This window comes from Bos grunniens, chromosome 1 (genome assembly GCF_055505025.1).
Source record: "Bos grunniens cultivar Pamir isolate PY7600 chromosome 1, Bosgru_T2T1.0, whole genome shotgun sequence".
Taxonomy (NCBI): Eukaryota; Metazoa; Chordata; class Mammalia; order Artiodactyla; family Bovidae; genus Bos; species Bos grunniens.
Window position 1 is genome coordinate 51,604,837 of NC_141165.1, and position 20,103 is coordinate 51,624,939.

At 39.7% G+C, this 20,103-nt stretch overlaps 1 protein-coding gene across 9 annotated transcripts in view; it reads left to right on the top strand.

Annotated features, from left to right (window-relative positions):
• Positions 1–19,356, top strand: part of OTOL1 (otolin 1) — a 189,595-nt gene extending 170,239 nt beyond the window's left edge. For all 9 annotated transcript variants that reach the window (XM_086393266.1, XM_086393262.1, XM_086393330.1 and 6 more), the window contains 4 exons: positions 7,544–7,912; positions 13,823–13,912; positions 16,874–16,945; positions 18,134–19,356. In XM_086393266.1, coding sequence (XP_086249392.1) covers positions 7,552–7,912; positions 13,823–13,912; positions 16,874–16,945; positions 18,134–19,032 — 1,422 coding nt within the window. In that variant the 5' untranslated portion in view covers positions 7,544–7,551 and the 3' untranslated portion in view covers positions 19,033–19,356. The remainder of the gene's footprint in view (positions 1–7,543; positions 7,913–13,822; positions 13,913–16,873; positions 16,946–18,133) is intronic.
• The last annotated feature ends 747 nt before the right edge of the window (positions 19,357–20,103 follow it).

Genomic DNA, 20,103 nt, shown 5'->3' on the forward strand with positions numbered 1-20,103 from the left:
GCCATTCTCCCAGATCTTCCCACCCTCTCCCTCTCCCACTCCCACAGAGTCCACAAGACTGTTCTATACATCAGTGTTCTATACATCAGGCCTTCTTATCTTAAGTACCACTTCCTGAGGTAGGCTTTCTCTAGCCACCTGTCTGAAACAATTTTGCCTTGTCGTGCATACCCACTCAGTCATGTCTGACACTTTGTGACCCCATATATTGTAGCCTACCAGACCTCTCTGTCCATGGGATTCTCCAAGCAAGAATACTGGAGTGGGTTGCCATCTCTTTATCAAGTAACCCTATTTATTTCTTCGACAGCACTTATTACAGTCTGAAATATTGAATTTTTTATCATCAGATGTTTATTACTCCCAGTGGAGTGCAAGTTTTATGGGAGCAGATATTTTGTTCTGTAACTCCTTCATTTAGTATGTCTATACAGAAAGGGTGTTTAATAAACATTTGCTGACTGAATTAAAGGATGAATGAATGTGAAACATGGATATAAGAAGGAATACATCATGGAATATTGGTCATAATGAAATGTTGTGAGAAACTAAAATGTTCACACAGGAAAGGAATGTTATACACATAAAAGTCCATCTTATAATCTTATATAACTATACAAGTGTCAGAGAGGAATAATTCTCTGCATAAGGTTAAAAGATCATTACTGTTACAGCTTGGCTGCATATTCACACCTATCCATGTGCCTAAAATTATTTCAAAAGCTTTCATATTTATACTGGAATCAACATTCAAGAATGCACCTGGGATATATCCTTGTTGAGGATTATATATTCTCAGGCTCAGAACATTGTGGAGGATCTTTTGACAAAATTTTTGCGGATATAATTTGATCCAGCTAGTTTCTAAGAGGTTAAGATGTTGTGGATGGATGAGGAGTGATTGGGTTAAGAAAAAGAATATCCTGTTTTGGATATAAAACAGGCCAAGAATTTATATTAAGAGAAGTAGAAGTAAAAGCAAATGGAGAAAAAAGAAGAAGAATATAGCAGGATTTAGTCTGGGACCACTGTAGGTGTGTCAGGCAGGAGGGGATTTGATACAAGTAGTTAGGTGTTCATGCCCTTGTTGAAGAGGAAGGAGCACAGGGCAGAAGGACTGCCACTAGCTCTGTGGTTTGTTACCAGCCTTTAGAGAATCAGAACTTTGCAGCCACCTACATGGAATCATATAGGCAGGGAATCATGTTGTTGTACCAGAAAACAGTGCAAAACTTCAATTCTGCCAAAGTCCACAAGGTCACTAAAAGGTCTTCCACATCCACACAAATGTTTCTCACTGGCAGAGACTAAACTGGATCCTTGATGGAAAAAGATTCTGGGAAAAATGATTTTCAGACTTTGAGTCCCTGAGATAAAAGGGAGACCATAAAAAGGGATGGAAATGGTGCCAAATGCCAATCTGGAACAGTATGAGAACAGGAAATACTTGTCATTGCTTTAAAATACTATTTCTGGCTAGTTAATTTCATTACCTCTAATCCTAACTAAAAATAATAGCCAACAGTAACAACTAAGGACACTGTTTTAAGAGCACTTCATGCATTATACATTAAGTCTCACTTTACAAGATTTCTCTACTGTTATTATCTCCATTAAAAAACAAGGGGCCAAGACTTTGCTCCCAATCAAACAACTCATAAATAGATCTGAATCCTGTACTCAGTTCTCACTGTCTACAAAGCCAGTGACTTTTAGTCCTTATACTATATTACTTGCTAGTCATTGATTAAATTTATTTAAATTCATGGCCCTAGTGTCAACATAAAACTTTCTAATCATCTTACAAATACACATTATTAAGTTGGTATAAATATATAACTTAAATTTCCACTTGTTTTTGGAAAAGAACTAATACATCTTTAAAGATCATCCTCCTGAACATAGGCACTAACTTAATGAACACAGATTTAGAAGAAATGTAATGTCCCTTGTATTTACAATGAAATTTTATGATATGAATTCATTTTCATACATTGATAAAATTTTGTTATAAAACCACATCACAGAATCTCAAGGTTAGATGCGCATTCAAGGTTGAAGTATCTTTGAATGAGTGATAGTCGCTCAGTCGTGTTTGACTCTTTGTAACCCCGTGGACTGTAGCCTGCCAGGCTCCTCTCTCCATGAATACTGGAGAATCTTTAAAATCCTTTCTAATAGGATCTCGGGCTTCCTGGGTGGCTCAGTGGTAAAGAATCTGCTGGCAGTGCAGGAGCCACAGGAGATTCGGGTTTGATCCCTGGTTCGGGAAGATCCCGCGAAGGAGGGCGTGGCAACCACTCCAGTATTCTTGCCTGGAGACTCCCCATGGACAAAGGAGCCTGGTGGGCTACAGTCCATAGGGTTGCAAAGAGTCAGACACGACTGAAGCGACTTAGCAAACAAGCCCATAATAAATTTCATCAAGGGATGGCCCAGTTTCTGCTTAAGAACTTTGAATGGGGGCAACATCCAGGACCGTGGGGGCTGATTGACAAGGGGGAGGAGCATGTAGGATCCCTGCTGCTGGGCAAAGGTAAAATGGGGCTGCCTGGAAGCTGCTTAGTCATTTTTGTCTCAGTTGTAGCAAATATAGTGTTAGCCTAGAAGCTGGAACTATTGGTAACAGTTTTTGCTACCTAATCTTTCCCAAACTCACTCCATGGTTTACAGATTATAGTTTGAGTGTCTGTGGTGGATTCAAAACAGCCAAAGATTATTTGGCTCTTCTTCCAGTGAGAGATGGGGGTCTATGCCCCTTCTTTTGGAGTCTGGCTGGCCTCTATGACTGCTCTAATTAGCAGAATTCAATAAAAGTGTTGCTTCCAGTTCTCAGGTACAGCCTAAGGAGACTGGCAGCTTTAATGTTCTGGGAGCTGTCTTTTTGGGAACCCTGAGGTCTGACTGATGAAATTTGACAATCTTGAGCCTAGCATGCTAGGGAGACTATTGTGATTGATGAGCTCAGCTTCCCCCCCCCACCCCCGCCCCACCCCTCCACTTTTATTAAGGAACTGAATTTATAGTGAAGTCTCCCTGCACTAACCCATGCATCAGCTAAATACTGCTGAGTGACCTTAGTTGATGCTTCATAGAACAGAAGAATCATCTAAATAGTGAAAATCACTCAGTTGTGTCCAACTCTTTGTGACCCCATGGACTACACAGTCCATGGAATTCTCCAGGCAGGAATACTGGAGTGGGTGGCCTTTCCCTTCTCCAGGGGATCTTCCCAACCAAATTCCTGACCTGTGACTTTATGAGTTCTGGTAAAATGGTTAAAGTCACTGAGTTTGAGGAACTGTGTAACACAGTGGTAGATAACTGGAGCATATCTGTGGGATCAGTGAGGGTTGTCCAATCTAAATTGGCTTCAACTGGTCTCACCTGCATTCAGTCACATGTCTGTGGATCAGGTGGGGACTTTCATCCAGATTGTCTTGGGCTGGAGCAGCTTACCTGGGCCAGCTCTGCTCTGTGTGTCTTTCATTGTCTTTTGTGACAAGCAAGCTCAGCCATGCATATCCTTCTCATGGCAATAGCCAAAGTGCAAGACAGCAAGTAGAAACATGTAAGGGCTCTTGAAACTTAGACTTGGAAATGGTGCCCTGTTATTTCCACCTCATTCTACTGGCCAAAGTCACATGGCTGAACTCAAAGTCAAAGGATTGGAGTATAGACCTCATTCTTCATGGGAGACCGTGAAAAACCTATATAGCAAAGAGTATGAGTACAGGGAAGGATGGGAGACAATTGGAGACAATAATGCAATCTACTACTTCATTTCAGTTTAGAAAAAATTGATGGGATACATATTGTCCTAGGCCCTGGGGACATAGAAACAAAAGAGACGCAACTTTCTACTCTTGAAATGCTTACAGTCTGGGCAACTTTCCGGAGGAGTAAAAGGGCTTTTATTATATTTATGTTAACTGGGGACCTCAATCTCCTTTTAGATCTTTGCTTCTAACCCCTCTGTTAAGATTTATATCTATGTTAATCTTCAGACTTAGCATTTAAGTCATGTTTTTTGTTCTAGTGACTTAGAGTTTGGTCAAATGCCCTCACTTGCTAGACTCATTGTGAAGGTTTTGCGGGCTGGTTTTCGTGTGTTTACACAAATATGAAAACAATCTATAGTTAAAAGGAAATGATATCTGTGCACCATCAGTCAGGTTGCTATCAGCACTTTTGGAAAGGGATTCGTGTTTTCCTCATCTCCAAGTTCTTAGGGAGCCTCATCAAATCTTCAAGTACTGATGACATTATCCTTTAATATCTACATTTAAATTGGGAAGCAGGAAGCCACATTACAAGGAAGATACTTATGAGGACAATCCACACCCTCAGTCAGGGACACCAAACACCTTCCCAAAATTGGGTAGCTCTGTTCTTTCCTTTCTGTGGACCTTTAGCCTCTTTTTGGATGGGCTGTGCTCCCCTCTGTAACTGCCCCACACAAGTATGTTCCATGATCAGAGCCAGACATCTCATCTCTCTTCTTCCTCATGTCTCCCATTAAGTTCCCATTTCTTGTTTGTGAGAAACCACTTTCTCCCACTGCAGGGCCTTAGGTGGGCTCTGTGAAGGGCCTAACTCGGCTTGTTGTGCAGCATCTCTGATCACTCATTCATCCCCAGGCAGCCCAGCACAGCAAGGAGTGGTTGGGTTGATTTTGGAGTCAAATGGATTTAGGTTTTAATCCCAGCTCTGCTCCAGACTAATACTGTGATCTCAGGCAGGCTACTCAACCTCTCTTTGCCTCAGTTTTATAATCCATTATGTGGGCATAGTAAATCTTACTTTTCATGGTTTATGTGTGATGTAATTATAATAATAATTATAAATTGCCTGGAAAATGCCTGTCATGATCTCATTGTTAGTTTTCTCCCTTCCCCCGTTCAACAGCTATCTCTTATTTGCCACCTCAGGACTGGTTTACCAAGGGGCTATCATAACATGTTTTCAGGATCAAAAATAACTTGCTGTGCCAAGGAGAATAATACAGATATATTTCAGTGAGGAAAAAAAAAACCCTGGTTATTTCCCTATATAACCTCATTTGCTTAAAAGAACATAAACAATGGCAGAACATTAATACAGCATTTTGTAAACTCGAATTATTTTTATAGCAAAGTGGTGAGAAAATTGAAAGTGTCTAGTATTTCACTTTCCATATTTTGTACTTTGGCTTTTTGCCATGTTTGGATATTTACTGCAGACAGGATCCTTACTGATTTTATTTATCTTTATTTGTATGACCCAGCACAGTTCCTGACTCTTCTTAGATGCTCAAGTAAATGTTTGTTGAACAAATGAATGTTTCATTGAATGCAATTGTATGAACTCATGAAAGTTGAATTGTATTATATCTAAGCAGAATATTTTTGTGTCTGGTTTTGGCTGGGGCTGGGTTTAGCTGACTGATGCACAGTGACCACGTGTATGTGTTCAATCTTACAGGGATGGGGGAAGAAGGGGTGCAAGATCTGTATTTGGAGAGATGCTTTATAACCATCTGCTCTTCACACTTTCCTCTTTGCTTTTGTAGTTTCTTATCTTTGCTACTAGATTGTCAACCCCCTGAGGGCAGAAGCCATCCGTTCAGTTCAGTTACTCAGTTGTGTCCAACTCTTTGCAACCCCATGGGCTGCAGCATGCCAGGCTTCCCTGTCCATCACCAACTCCTGGAGTTTGCTCAAACTCATTCCATTGAGTCAGTGATGCCTTCCAACCATTTCATCCTCTGTCAGCCCCTTCTCCTCCTGTCTTCAATCTTTCCCAGACTCAGGGGCTTTTTCAGTGAGTCAGTTCTTTGCATCAGGTGGCCAAAGTATTGGAGTTTCTGCTTCAGCATCAGTTCTTCCAATGAATATTCAGGACTGATTTCCTTTAGGATGGACTGGTTTGATTTCCTTGCAGTCCAAGGGACTCTCAAGAGTCTTCTCCAACACCACAGTTCAAAACCATCAATTCTTTGGTGCTCAGCTTTCTTTATAGTCCAACTCTCACATCCATGCGTGACTACTGGAAAAGCCATAGCTTTGACTAGACAGACCTTTGTGTCCATAACAGAGGCCATAGCTTAGTCTATAGTATCATATCTCACTACATATAATTTCTCAGTGCTTGTAACACTGTTAGTATTCAGTTAATGTTGGTTGAAAGGATAAATATAGTAGCAAAAGCAGCTTAAAAGAAGGTTCGCATTTTTGGATCTTTATATAATATTGGAAATACAGCATCCCTTATCCCTTCTCATCTGCTTTGATTTATATCTGTCTCCTCTAGTGCTCTTTCATTGATCCTACCCTTGGATTTATTGTCCTTTAATCTCATCTGTATAAATATCACATGATTTGTGGGGAAGGGTGGAGGCTTTGATATTAAACAGACCTGGATTTAAGTTCTGAATTAATAACTCACAGATTGTGTGATCTTGATAAGGTACGTAAGCAATTAGTACCTGTTTTCTCATCTGTGAAGGTGAGTATGTCACCTGCCTGGCACAGCTGCTTTGAGAACAGATTGGATTGATGAATGTAAGGTGCCTACTCTTTGTAGGGCTTCTATACACAGTAGATGTTACTATCTGTATTTCCACTCTCTTTACTCTCTTACTATTTATCCTAATCATGCCTTCCTTTTCTGTTCAGAAGCCATGCATTTCTAACCCTGGCTATCTGTTAGCAGTCACTGGAATGCTGGGAGTTTCTGCGGAATGGAATACTATGATCAAAATTTCATTTCATTAGGAACCTTATGTCCCTGTGAACATTGATAAAAACTTTAATAAGAATAGCCACTATTTGGCTTTTTAAAATAATACAAAGAGAAATGTGAGTTTTCAGAAAAAAACCCCTCAAATTATAAAGCAAAGAATCAGAGAGTTAAATGACATGTGAAGAATATAAAGATATAGCATATATTTAAATTTATGACTTTTCATTCTCTCTCTCCATTTATTACAACAGATTCCAAAAGATTGCTGTCACAACAAGACTATTTTCCTGAGTAGATTTAAGGACACTTTACCAGTATTTTTTTCTTGAAATAATTGAGTTTGCTGAAATAAACTATTCAGCTCAATATTTTTCATCTCCCTCTAACATGAATGCATTTGATTCCTATAAATCTGAGTGAGATCAGTCAGGATTTTATACTTATTTGTTTTCCACAGAGTATATGAGCTAGTAAGAATATATGTTGCATTTATTATAGATCATGTTTTCTATTTGGCAAGATGATTTGAATGATTGAGAGCAATATTTTAGCACATGTAACAGTAGGAAAACAACCAGAAAGGAGAATTGAAGCAAATGTTCCTTACAGTGAGTACTTTAAGTCAATAAAATATTCTGTTGTGATTGAAGCATACGTTTACATATAAAATAGATAAATCATTTAGTATTATGCATACTGTTCATTCTTATGGTTCATTTATGTATATATATCCCTCTCATATAGGTATATATCTATATCATTTAGTCTTTTCATTTGGTTCTCACATGATATGTGTATATATTCCCATTGTATCTTTCAGCCTCAAACATGTGGATGTTTTCTTGGTTTTGTGCCATTTTTATTATTTTGGTTATTGCTAGTATGGACGCAGTAGCCAAGACCACACCATACACCAAATTCACGAAGAAATCTGAGGGAAAAGAGATGCCAAAGGGCCCAAAGCCATCCAGTGGCCTACCTCCAGAAGAAGGAGCCCCCTTCAGAGATGCGGCTGAAAGGGCAGAGCCAACCCCTGACCCCTTAGTCCTTGATTCTGCCTTTGATGCTGCCACTCTCTTCCCCTCCGAAAACCTCACTCTTGACACTGCTGATTTCTTCTTGAATTGCTGTGATTGCTGTTCATCTGGACCGGGGCAAAAGGGAGAACCAGGACAGACTGGAAAGCCAGGTATTTGAAAATACATGAAGCCATATATTTCCCACTTGTACAAACTTAGCGTTGAGAGGTAGTGGATTGGTGGTGGAATTGCCCGAGGGTTTCTACACCATCATGCCAGTGGGACAAGCCTAGGTGTAACAATGTGACAAATGCAATGGGTTCTGTTGCCCAGTGTGCTAAGCAGAGTCACATGTGCAGCTATTAATATTAAAATGAAACGAGATTAAAATTTCAGTTCTTCAGTCACACTGGCCCTATTTCAAGTGCTCAGCAGCCACAAGTGGCCAAAGGGCAGCACAGATTCAGAGCATTTCCATCGTTGCCGAAGGTTCTACTGGATGGTGCTGGTCAGAGCAGGGACTGAGCCTCCCGACAGTAGACTGGTATGTGGTTCTTCCAGTCATGCAGTCATCTCATTAGTGGCTCATGTAAAAAGGTGAAGTGAAAGTTCTGTGGTCTAGTGAGGATGAGTACTGACTGATGGATTTTGGGAGTGCTATTTGTAGTTAGGATTAGCAACAGAACACCTGTGAGGCGGAGAATAAAGGCAGGATTCAGTGTGCTTCTCATTGAAATTCTGAGGCAGCACTGTCTCCTTGCCCAATAGTCTTCATTGAACATCATGGTTAAATATTTCAAAGTTTCTAAATGTCTTTAATGCATACAGTACGAATATACTCTCACTTTTATTGTACTACGTTTCAGCTTTCCCATGTCCTACAGCAGTAAATTTAAGGTGAAAGTGAGACCAGAATGTCAGTTTCAAATCCACTATTCCCTGACAGAATTACATATAAATATTTGTTGTGTCTTGCCTGAAGGATTTAAAGTCATAAATTCAGAAATTCCACATCCTCATTAAGCTTTTCATTCATTTCATCCTATTGCAGGTACCTTTTGGGAAATGTGATCGGTGTTTATGCAGAGGTGAAATTGAAGGGGAAGGGAGCTGGGTAGAAGTCTGGGGTCCCGAGATTTCAGAGTTGCCACAACATTACTGGCGACCTAATGAGACTAAGGAAATTATATTATTTACCGGGGTTTCTGTCAGTATCAAGCCTGGCTGGAAAGCTGCTTGGGGGGAGTGGGAGGTCAAGTAAACACAGCTGGTTGCTAAACTGTTTTCTAAGGCTGTAACATCCAGGGCTTTTGTCTTACACTGATGGATTTAGCTAGGCTGTTCTCAGAGCTGAGACTCCAAATACCCAGGACGTATATTCTAAAGGTGTGCCACGTTATTGGACTGCCTGGGGCATGCATATATCTTAGTCTGACTAGCTCTGCCATAGACAGACTGCTTGAGAGTTCAGAAGGTCAAGCTGTCACGGTCCTACCTTGGGGAAACTTCATTAGCACTCCAAGTGTCAGTTTCTAAAATAGTAAAATGGGATAAGAATAATGGCAGCTTCATGGAGTCGTCAAGAGAACAGAATGAGGTTATATACAAGGTCTCAGTGTGGTGCCTAGAATAGAACACATGCTCAATAAACTGTGTTTATTTTTCTGGTTAGCTGTAGTAGGAGTCTTTTCTTATCCTGTGCAATATTCTGAACCTGATAGGATCCTGTTTTTGAGATTCATAGATATTTTTTCTAGCTTTACCAGTGTTTCAAAAACATTGTTTTCTTGTATTATTTATTTGTTTAATTGAAGCATAGATGATTTGCAGTGTTGTGTTAGATTCTGGTGTATGGCAAAGTGATTCAATTTATATATATATAAATGAAAAGAAAAAAGTGAAAGTGGGAGTCACTCAGTTCAGTTCAGTTCAGTCACTCAGTCATATCCAACTCTTTGTGATCCTCTGGTCTGTAACCTACCAGGATACTCCACCCATGGAATTTTCCAGGCAAGAATACTGGAGTGGGTTGCCATTGCCTTCATCAGGGGATCTTCCCAACCCAGGATTTGAACCTGGGTCTCCTGCATTGCATGCAGATTCTTTACCATCTGAGTTACCAGAGAAGCCCATATATGCATATTCTTTTTCATATTTTTCCATTACAGTTTATTACAGCATATTGAATATAGTTTCCTGTGATACACAGTAGGACCTTGTTGTTTATTTACTTTATATATACTAGTATATATCTGCTAATCCCAAACTCTTAATTTATCCTTCCCTGATTCCCTTCCCTCTTTGGTAACCATGATTTTGTCAAAAACATTGTAGTAATGTGTAATGTTTAATGTTGTATAAAAACAACAGTAAACAAACTTGAAGATGAAAGTAAATCTGCTCAAACCCAACTATTTATTTTTTTTGTTATCTGTTAGTTCTTGGTCACATGAACACACATACATTACATATATCACATTTGTATCATCTACTGTGATATAAGTAATAACTGTAGATTTTAAAAAGTCATGAACCTAATTTTACAGTTTCTGAATGAAAGTATTTTGAAGTATACAGCTGTATCTAATATTTTGCAAAGATAAAATTCCATTTGAAACTTTTATCTCCAGCTTCTTTCATTAATTCAGTTATGATAATAGCTACCTATCACTGTTTCCATTGTTTCCCCATCTATTTGCCATGAAGTGATGGGATTGGATGCCATGATTTTAGTTTTTTGAATGTTGAGTTTTAAGCCAGCTTCTTCACTCTCCTCTTTCACTTTCATCAAGAGATTCTTTAGTTCCTCTTCACTTTCTGCCATAAGGGTGGTGTTATTTACATATCTGAGATTATTGATACTTCTCCTGGCAAACTTGATTCCAGCTTGTGCTTCATCCAGCCCTGCATTTAGCATGATGTACTCTGCATATAAGATAAATAAGCAGGCTGACAATATACACCTTAACGTACTTCTTTCCCAGTTTGGAACCAGTCTGTTCCATGTCCAGTTCTAACTGTTGCTTCTTGACCTGCATACAGATTTCTCAGGAGGTAGGTTAGGTGGTCTGGTCTTCCCATCTCTTTAAGAATTTTCCACAGTTTGTTGTGATCCACACAATCAAAGGCTTTAGCTAGTAAATGAAGCAGATGTTCTTCTGGAATTCTCTTGCTTTTTTCTGTGATCCAATGGATGTTGACAATTTGATCTCTGGTTCCTCAGGCTTTTCTAAATCCAGCTTGAACATCTGGGAGTTCTTGGTTCACATACTGTTGAAACCTAGCTTGGAAAATTTTCAGCATTACTTTACTAGCATGTGAGATGAGTACAATTGTGTGGTAGTTTGAACAAGTCTTTGGCACGGCCCTTCTTGGGATTGGAGTGAAAACTGACCTTTTCCAGTCCTGTAGCCACTGCTGAGTTTTCCAAATTTGCTGGTATTCTGAGTGCAGCACTTTAACAGCAATATCTTTTAGGACTGGAAATAGCTTAGCTGGAATTCCATCACCTCTAGTAGCTTTGTTCATAGTGGTGCTTCCTAAGGCCCAGTTGACTTTGCACTCCAAGATGTCTGGGCTCCAAAATCACTGCAGATGGTGACTGCAGCCATGAAATTAAAAGATGCTTGCTCCTTGGAAGAAAAGCTATGACAAACCTAGACAGCATATTAAAATGCAGAGACATTACTTTGTCAACAAAGTCCATATAGTCAAAATTCTGGTTTTCCAGTAGCTATGTATGGATGTGAGAGTTGGGCCATAGAGAAAGTACAGCACTGAAGAATTGATGCTTTTGAAATGTGGTACTGGAGAAGACTCTTGAGAGTCCCTTGGACTGCAAGGAGATCAAACTAGTCAGTCTTAAAGGAAATCAATCCTGAGTATTCATTGGAAGGACTGATGCTGAAGCTGAAACTCCAGTACTTTGACCACCTGATTCGAAGAACCGACTCTTTGGAAAAGACCCTGGTGCTGGGAAAGATTGAAGGCAGGAGGAGACGGGGACAGCAAAGGATGAGATGGTTGGATGGCATCACTGATTCAATGGACGTGAGTTTGAGTAAGCTCTGAGAGTTGGTGGACAGGGAAGCCTGGCGTGCTGCAGTCCATAGGGTCATAAAGAGTCAGACATGACTGAGCTACCTACTGTGTGCCAAGAACTCTTAAGCACTTTATTGTTTCTCATCTTTGTAGAAAATGTTTAAAATATTATTACATGTCAGTGGATGATTTAATTGCATTTCAGAGAATTTTATGTAATTCTAGAGGTCATGTAACCTGAGAGTGTTCAACTTGGAATCAAACTAAATTTTTGCAGCTTCCAGCCCCAGCTGTTCAATTAAGTCTAGTCTTCTGTTATTTACACTAAACTAACCATGATGTCGGAGAAGACAATGGCACCCCACTCCAGTACTCTTGCCTGGAAAATCCCATGGATGGAGGAGCCTGGTGGGCTGCAGTCCATGGGGTTGCTAAGAGTCGGATACGACTGAGCGACTTGACTTTCACTTTTCACTTTCATGCATTGGAGAAGGAAATGGCAACCCACTCCAGTGTTCTTGCCTTGGGAATCCCAGGGACAGGGATCCTGGTGGGCTGCCGTCTATGGGGTTGCACAGAGTCGGACATGACTGAAGTGACTTAGCAGCAGCAGCAACCATGATGTAGATGGAAGAGCAGCCCCAGTACCCCTTGTACTCTGCAGACACTTGCTTTGTGCTCCCTGTGCCAACCTGGACACTGCCCTTTATCATTTCCCTCATGACCACATTAGGCATTTGGGTGTCATGAAGAAGGGGGTCATTGCACAGTGACTGAATGACCTTGCTTGCTTCTGCCCCACTCCACCCTCCCATTTATTTTCCATTACTTTCCTTTCTGCTCTTTCTGCTTTTCTAGACAGAGGAGCTTAACCACTGTTTAAGTGTGCCTTCAGCCTTAACCTCCGTTGCAAGCAATTTATTAAAGTGCTTCATCCAAACAAATACAATGTTCTTTCAAAAAGGAAATTCGACAGATTGAATATAATTTTCTGCATTCCATCAGCATTAATTATAATAATTAAGATGAAAGATTACAATTTAATTGAGTGCACTTATCTATAGGGTTAACTTTCAAAGAAACTGGCCACAAATTATTCTAGTCAGGGGTTGCAAAACAGTTCCTATGCTTAAACAAGGCTGGAGTTGTAGGAAGGATAATTGTCTTTGGCCTGGGTCTATGTGTGGTCCAGGTAAGTGGAAGGGATCCAGGCTGCTGGGACAGGCAAGGAACTAGTGATGTTATGAACCCCGCACCATCTGCCCCTTGGCCTTCTTTACCCTGATCACTAGGTCTGTTCATGGTCTTTTCCATTGCTGTTTTTCCCGAAATACTCATCTTTTCTTTTTGGTCTTGGAAAATTCTACTTTGTTCATTGTGTCTTAGCTTAATGCCCCTTTTTTCCCCAGGATGTCTACTCTGTTCCCATAAGTTAATTTTTTTTAACCACAATCTACAATAGGAACTTCTTCTTTTCTTCACATTGCTAACAGCAGTGTAGCCATTTCTATTTATTTTTGTGGTAATTTGCTCACGTTTCTCTTTTATGGGCTCTCAGCTCCATGGGGGAAAAGGGGCTGCTGGAATGTTGATGGCTGATTCCTGACACCTAGCTGGATGCTTGATGTATAGGACTCTGCAGTAGTTCCTGAGTCAATGAATAAGAGAAGGAATGGGAAAACCCACAGTGCTAGGTATTCTGGTTTTACTTCTTATTTGAAAGTGCAGTCCACATGAGCTTAATAGTCAGGTATTTTGTTCCTATTGTTTGATATAGTACTGCTTCTCTGAATCATTTGATCACTGCCATGAATTCAGTGACAAGTACTAATGGGCTCAATTTATCTATTCAGGTAGTGCAAAATTGCAAATCAGACAAAAATATTGTCCTTAGAACTCTGTAATAGTTTATTTTCACCCAGATCTTATCATTACTACACTGACAGTCATTGGCATCAATAAAGTGACTGCTTTTTTTGAACTAGTGAATTTCAAAAGAGAATTTTCCTGCCCTGATGGTTTTTAAATCTCATTTCCAGGTTTTAAGGGAGAGGCTGGTAATATAGGGATCCCAGGGTCACCAGGAATTGTTGGACCCCAAGGTCCAAAAGGCCAGAAAGGAGAGAAAGGTAGGTGATTATATTCATTTCATATTGAAACTCAACAGATGTTCTGCATCATTTTTAAGAAGAGCAGCTTGCTAAGAAAATACCAGCTTCTTGCAGGTGGATCAAGTTTTTAAAATGTAGAAACTTGGTAAGACATAGTGTGAGTTACATTTGATATTAAAATGTTAACTTTATAAATAGCCAATTGAGAATTTTAAACTTGCCTGGTAATCTCTCTTTCACAATACACACACACACACACACACACACCTTTCCTATTTCTCATAGTCCACCTGGCTGACCCAGTGACTGGGAGCCACAGGGCATACACATTCTGGGGAAGTGTACTTTTCTTTTTTTTTTTTTAATTAGCCAACAGCTTGAAGTTTGCAGGGTCTTAATTCCCTGACCAGGGATCAAACCCATGTCGTCTGCAGTGGAACACAGAGCCCTAACCACTGGACTGTCAGAGAATTCAAGGGGATCTTTTCCTATATATTCCCATTTGAGTTCTTCTTTATGATGCAAATTAACTTCCTACTAGATAAAACTAATCAGAGCAGGCAATCCTCTAGAATATTCCATTTAGGCAAATGGCCTACCTGCTAAGAAAAATATGACATATCCTTTAGCTCACCCTCAAATCAGGGGTGTGTCAACGGTGGGAAGAAAACTGAATTAAAATAGAAGACATCAGGCTAATTGCAGTGACCTTGGACCCATCACTTTACCTCACCTGGATATTGAGGGACTAGACTATATATTTCTTTATACTCTGTTTAAAGAAGATCTGTTGTTTTGTGTGCTTTACTAGATCTTTTCCAGCTCAGAAATTCTATAATTCCATAGATTTATCAGCAAAGAGGGTCTGCCCAGGGAAATCCCTGGCTCTGTAAGTGCTTTGAGGTATTGAAGGAAGGTTACAGATTCATTGGGACATTTAGAAATTCCTCAGGGAATACCACCAGCCTGTAGAAATACCATCTATCCATCAAGGTAAATGTTTTAGCCTCAGTGTCACATGTCAAAAAATCTAATATCATCTATACATCACACTCTGCATGGCTCAGGAACTGCCTAACTCGTTTCTAGTAGAACATTCAGTGAAGTAATTACTCAAAAAAGATGCTAAGGTAAGAGAGAGCCACTTCACACTTGTCAGTTAGGCGATTTTCATTCTCGGAAACATTTAATCCTTCTGTGGCTGAATTATGTTAGCAGAAAGCTCTGTGAAATAAAGATGAGTGATGAACTTCCCCAGTGATTCATACATTTGGAAGTTAGACTTCTGCAAGTAGAAGAAAAAAACAGGGAAGTATTGTAAAATAAAGTTCTTAAGAATATGCTTCTGATGAAGGATCAAAAGTAGAAATTCATTTAGCCAGTCTATAAAGTGACAACTGTACTTTCCTTTTACTTCCACTTAACTTGAACTCTTGCTTAAGACTTACAGTGAAAAAAAATAAATGAGTAGTATGACTGCATTTTGGATAATTTTATCTGATTGAGTAAGTTCATTGTAAGTAGTTAAACTCTTTAAATGAACTCAAGAATCAGAATAACTGTGCAGTGAAGGTCAGGCTATGAATATTGACAAGGACTGGGAATAGAATTATTCCTTCACTTCCATTCATAGTTATGTTCCCTTGAAAGGTACACAGAATTTTCCTGATGGCCTATGGGTTAATTTCCAAAATTTAAATTTCATGTGGAATGATAATGGAGGAGCCATTATCAGTTACTTAGAAAACTCTGCTGACTGGCTTATGGTGGGGGCGGGGGGTGGATTTCTCTAGCTAGTCTTATGAAATTTGGCTGAGTCTCTTCTCATGACTTTTAATTTGGTTTAGGGTTTCTTTTTCCCTTGCAAAAATGGAACAAAATATGTTGGTTATATCATAAATAATATGGCTGGCAAATTGATGCCAACCAATATTATATACAATCATGTTTGACTCTGTACAGATTTCTAAACTTTTTCATGCCTACGTTTCTTCTGTGATAAAAGTGTTGACAAAAATATCTGCTCTATCTTTCTTGATGGGAAATGCTACAGACTTTTGGAAATGAAAAACGTCCCAGGTGATGAAATGTGCTTTGTTATGTGAGTTTCTCTGTTATATTAGAGACTGTTTTATTATCAAATAAATGTTAATATTATATTTAAAAAGGTTGAAATGTAAAAATTCATGGTAAGAGTTTGGAACATTACATGGTGCAAAGTAAATGCTAAGTGAGAGTTAGTTATTGTTATTACTATTATTTTTGCTATTATTTACAATTAAAATAAATCTAGAGTGGCTGTACTATAATATCTTTGGCCTTTGGCCAGGCCCATATAAAAGTTCATTTTGTGGTAGTACAGCAAATATCTAAACCCTTGGATATTTTAATTTTTTTCAAACATGAATTTTCAGTTTTATAATTTGCCCAAAGATCATATGAAAAACATCCAAACAAAGAGAAAATCAGCTTTTCCTTGATGCTCTATGTATGTCAAGGACAATATTTTTTTCCTAAGTGGGTTTTTACCACGAATAGTTTTAGCTGATTGCAAAATGTTGTACTCTGTGTCAGCTTATATAGTGCATGGCACTATTTCTCAGACATTGTGAGGAATATAAAAAAGAGGACTTTTTAACTGTCATTCAAAATTCATAATAGGAAGCACACAAACACAGACATATATAATGTAAAGCAGAATATCATGAGTTTTGTATGAGATCTGAAAAGCTACAGGATTGCTGAGGCAAAAGCTGAACTCTGAAGAGATTTGGCACTACCTCCAAATCCTTTAAATGGCTTACCATCAATTGGAATAAAATGTTCCTAATGATGCTCAATGAATTCTTTTCCCATATTGTCTTTACCTTTACACATTTTGATAAAGGAAACAATGGAATGTGACACAGGTGTGAAATAGATGTTAGTTATATCATGGTTAATATAGCTGGAAAAAAGCTAATCTTGGTATCATTTTAGGATTCAAGGGAGAACGTGGAGACCAAGGAGCAAGTGGAGTTCCAGGATACCCAGGAAAGCCTGGAGAACCAGGTAGCTTATCAGTTCAGTTCAGTTGCTCAGTCATGTCCGACTCTTTGAGACCCCATGAACCACAGCATGCCAGGTCTCTCTGTCCATCACCAACTCCTGGAGCCTACCCAAACTCATGTCCATCGAGTCAGTGATGCCATCCAACCGTCTCATCCTCTGTCATCCCCTTCTCCTCCCGCCCTCAATCTTTCCCAGCATCAGGGTCTTTTCAAATGAGTCAGCTGTTTGCATCAGTTGGCCAAAGTATTGGAGTTTCAGCTTCAACATCAGTCCTTCCAATGAACACCCAGGACTGATCTCCTTTAGGATAGACTGGTTGGATCTCCCTGCAGTCCAAGGGACTCTCAAAAGCTTATCAGTATATCTATTGTGTGCGGTCACATGTGTGGTATAGCCTTTAATTTTCTTCCTGTTTGTATTTAAAGTTATCAAGGAGGTCAAAGGGAAATATAAATTAATAATCTAATAATTCAGTGTACTGATTGGTGGAATGTCACCAGCACTAGTTTGGGAGTCTGGAGATGATAGAAGTATCTGAGCTCTGCTCCTCTCTTTAGCTGTCCTTGGGGAAAAGATACCTCAGTCTTTCCGGGTTGAGGTTCTTTCCCTGGAAGATTCTGGGTTTTGATGGGCAATGTGGAGATGTATGAGAATACCTGGATTGGACCAAAACGCAAAGTGTAATAGAACACAATGGGCAACTATAGTTCTAATACTGCCTCATCTTAACAGTAAATACACAATATCTAAGTATAAGCTATTGCTTTTCAGTAGCGTTAGCTCTTCCCCTTATGAGAGAGTAGCTTTATTTGAATGACTCAGTGTAAGAGTCTCCTCTGAGCCGCCATTGCTCAGGGGAGAACCAGACTTCCAGTTCCAGTTAGGTTGTATTTCCTTTTGTGAGCTCTCTGATAATAGCCTCAGCTGGTAAAGAACCTGCCTGCCAATGTAGGAGATGCAAGAGATGCAGGTTTGATCTCTGGGTCAGGAAGATCCCCTGGAGAAGGAAATGGCATCCTAGTCCAGGATTCTTGCCTGGGAAATCCCATGGACAGAGGAGCCTGGAGGGTTACAGTCCATGGGGCAGCAAAAAAGTTGAACACAGACTGAGCACATACATACACTGATAACAGCATCCTGGTCATACCCTATGTGAGCCTTAACCATGATTTAAATTTTCCATTTCAGGTGGAATTGGTCCTAAGGGGGACACAGGAAACATTGGCCCAACGGGAGTGAAAGGACAAAAAGGCTTGAAGGGGGACACGTGTGCCAATGGAACCAAAGGAGATAAAGGAGACAGAGGGCCTATAGGAGCACCCGGCTTGAATGGAGAGCCTGGTGCCAAGGGAGAGAAGGGCGAAGTGGGGGACAAGGGCTACTCTGGAGATTCCGGGGAGAGGGGAGAAAAGGGAGAAAAAGGCGAGGAGGGCGTGAAAGGAGAGAAAGGCAGCAAAGGAGATAATGGAATGGAAGGGAAAAGTGGCTCAGATGGCCTTCCTGGGGTGCCAGGTGATCCAGGAGTCAAAGGAGAAAAGGGAGAGTTGGGAATTCCTGGTCTCATGGGACCTGTGGGACCCAAGGGCGAGCTGGGGAGCAAAGGGGTCAGGGGGTCGATCGGGAAGAAGGGTTCTCGGGGCCTCAAGGGCTCCAAGGGGGAGCAGGCCAGAGTCCCACGGTCGGCTTTCAGTGCTGCTTTATCCAAGCCCTTCCCTCCTCCCAATGCCCCTATCAAGTTTGATAAGGTTCTCTATAATGACCAAGGGAATTATAGCCCTGTCACTGGGAAATTTAACTGTAGTATTCCTGGGGCCTACGTTTTCTCCTACCATATCACCGTGAGGGGCCGACCTGCTCGGATCAGCCTGGTGGCCTGGAACAGGAAGCAGTTCAAGTCCAGAGAGACGCTCTATGGCCATGAAATAGACCAGACCTCTCTCCTCGTCATCCTGAAATTAAGAGCAGGGGACCAAGTCTGGCTGGAAGTTTCAAAGGATTGGAATGGGGTGTACGTCAGTGCTGAGGATGACAGCATTTTTACTGGGTTCCTTTTGTACCCAGATGAAAACCCTAGCATTTCACCATGATCTTATGTCTTCAACACTGTAGTTTGGGTTTAGGAGAAGTCAAGTAACATTGGGTAGTGCTGTTGGAAAAAATAACCTTTGTTATTTTCATGATTATAAAAATAATACAGAAAAATTAAGAAAAAATGATATCACTTAGGTTGAATAATTCCTATTTTAAGACATCACCTTTAAGAATATTTACACATATTTGAGAGCATGTATCTATTAATTTTGTAGCTAGGTTTTTTAATTTTAGCATTATAATGGCATGTCTTATGTCCTTTAAATAATAATATCTGTATATAAAATATGAAGATTTATAATAAATATATTCTTACTAAATATTTCCTATATTTCATAAAAATGTATATAACTTTTTTCTGTGTGAATATGAGGCTAACAGCTGACATACAGTGGGCAGATATTTCTCAGAAATTTCTAATTCTGTTGGGAGGATTGCCTGCCAATGAAATGGAACTAGTCCCATGTTAATTTGATTCAGGGTGAAAACAGAAAGAATAATAAAGACTAGCTAAAGTATCTTTAAAATTAATCACTGTGTAAGTGTTTGCTCATAAAAAGCCTGCATTATATGGACTTGTGTGTTGGGTAAATGGTAAAAAGAAAGTTGATAAAGATATTGCTCATTATAGCAAAGATCCAACCATTCATCTAATTATTGTGCTTAGAAGAATTAAATGACCCCCCAAAAGATTCCAGAGGAAAATTAAATCATTATTGATCTAAAATTTCAGTCCTTTCTTTATGGAAGAACATTTAATTTGGATAAATTCTTTGGCTTCATTATCATCTCTAAAATAATTAATTCTGGTTATTCAGTAATAACACTGCTGGAACAGGTGAGTATTGGGAATTCATTTGCAATGTGACTATTTAATACTGTGAATATATAATAACTTAGCAGCCTCATTTTTTTAAAGAAGTGAATTTATTGACTCTAAATTTAATTTGGTTTAATGAAGGCATATAGTTATACAGATTTGCAAATCTTGGTGGTCAGATCAGGGACTGGGTGATGGCGGATTTTCTGGCCTTGCTTTGCCAGATAAACTCTGAAAAACATAATTC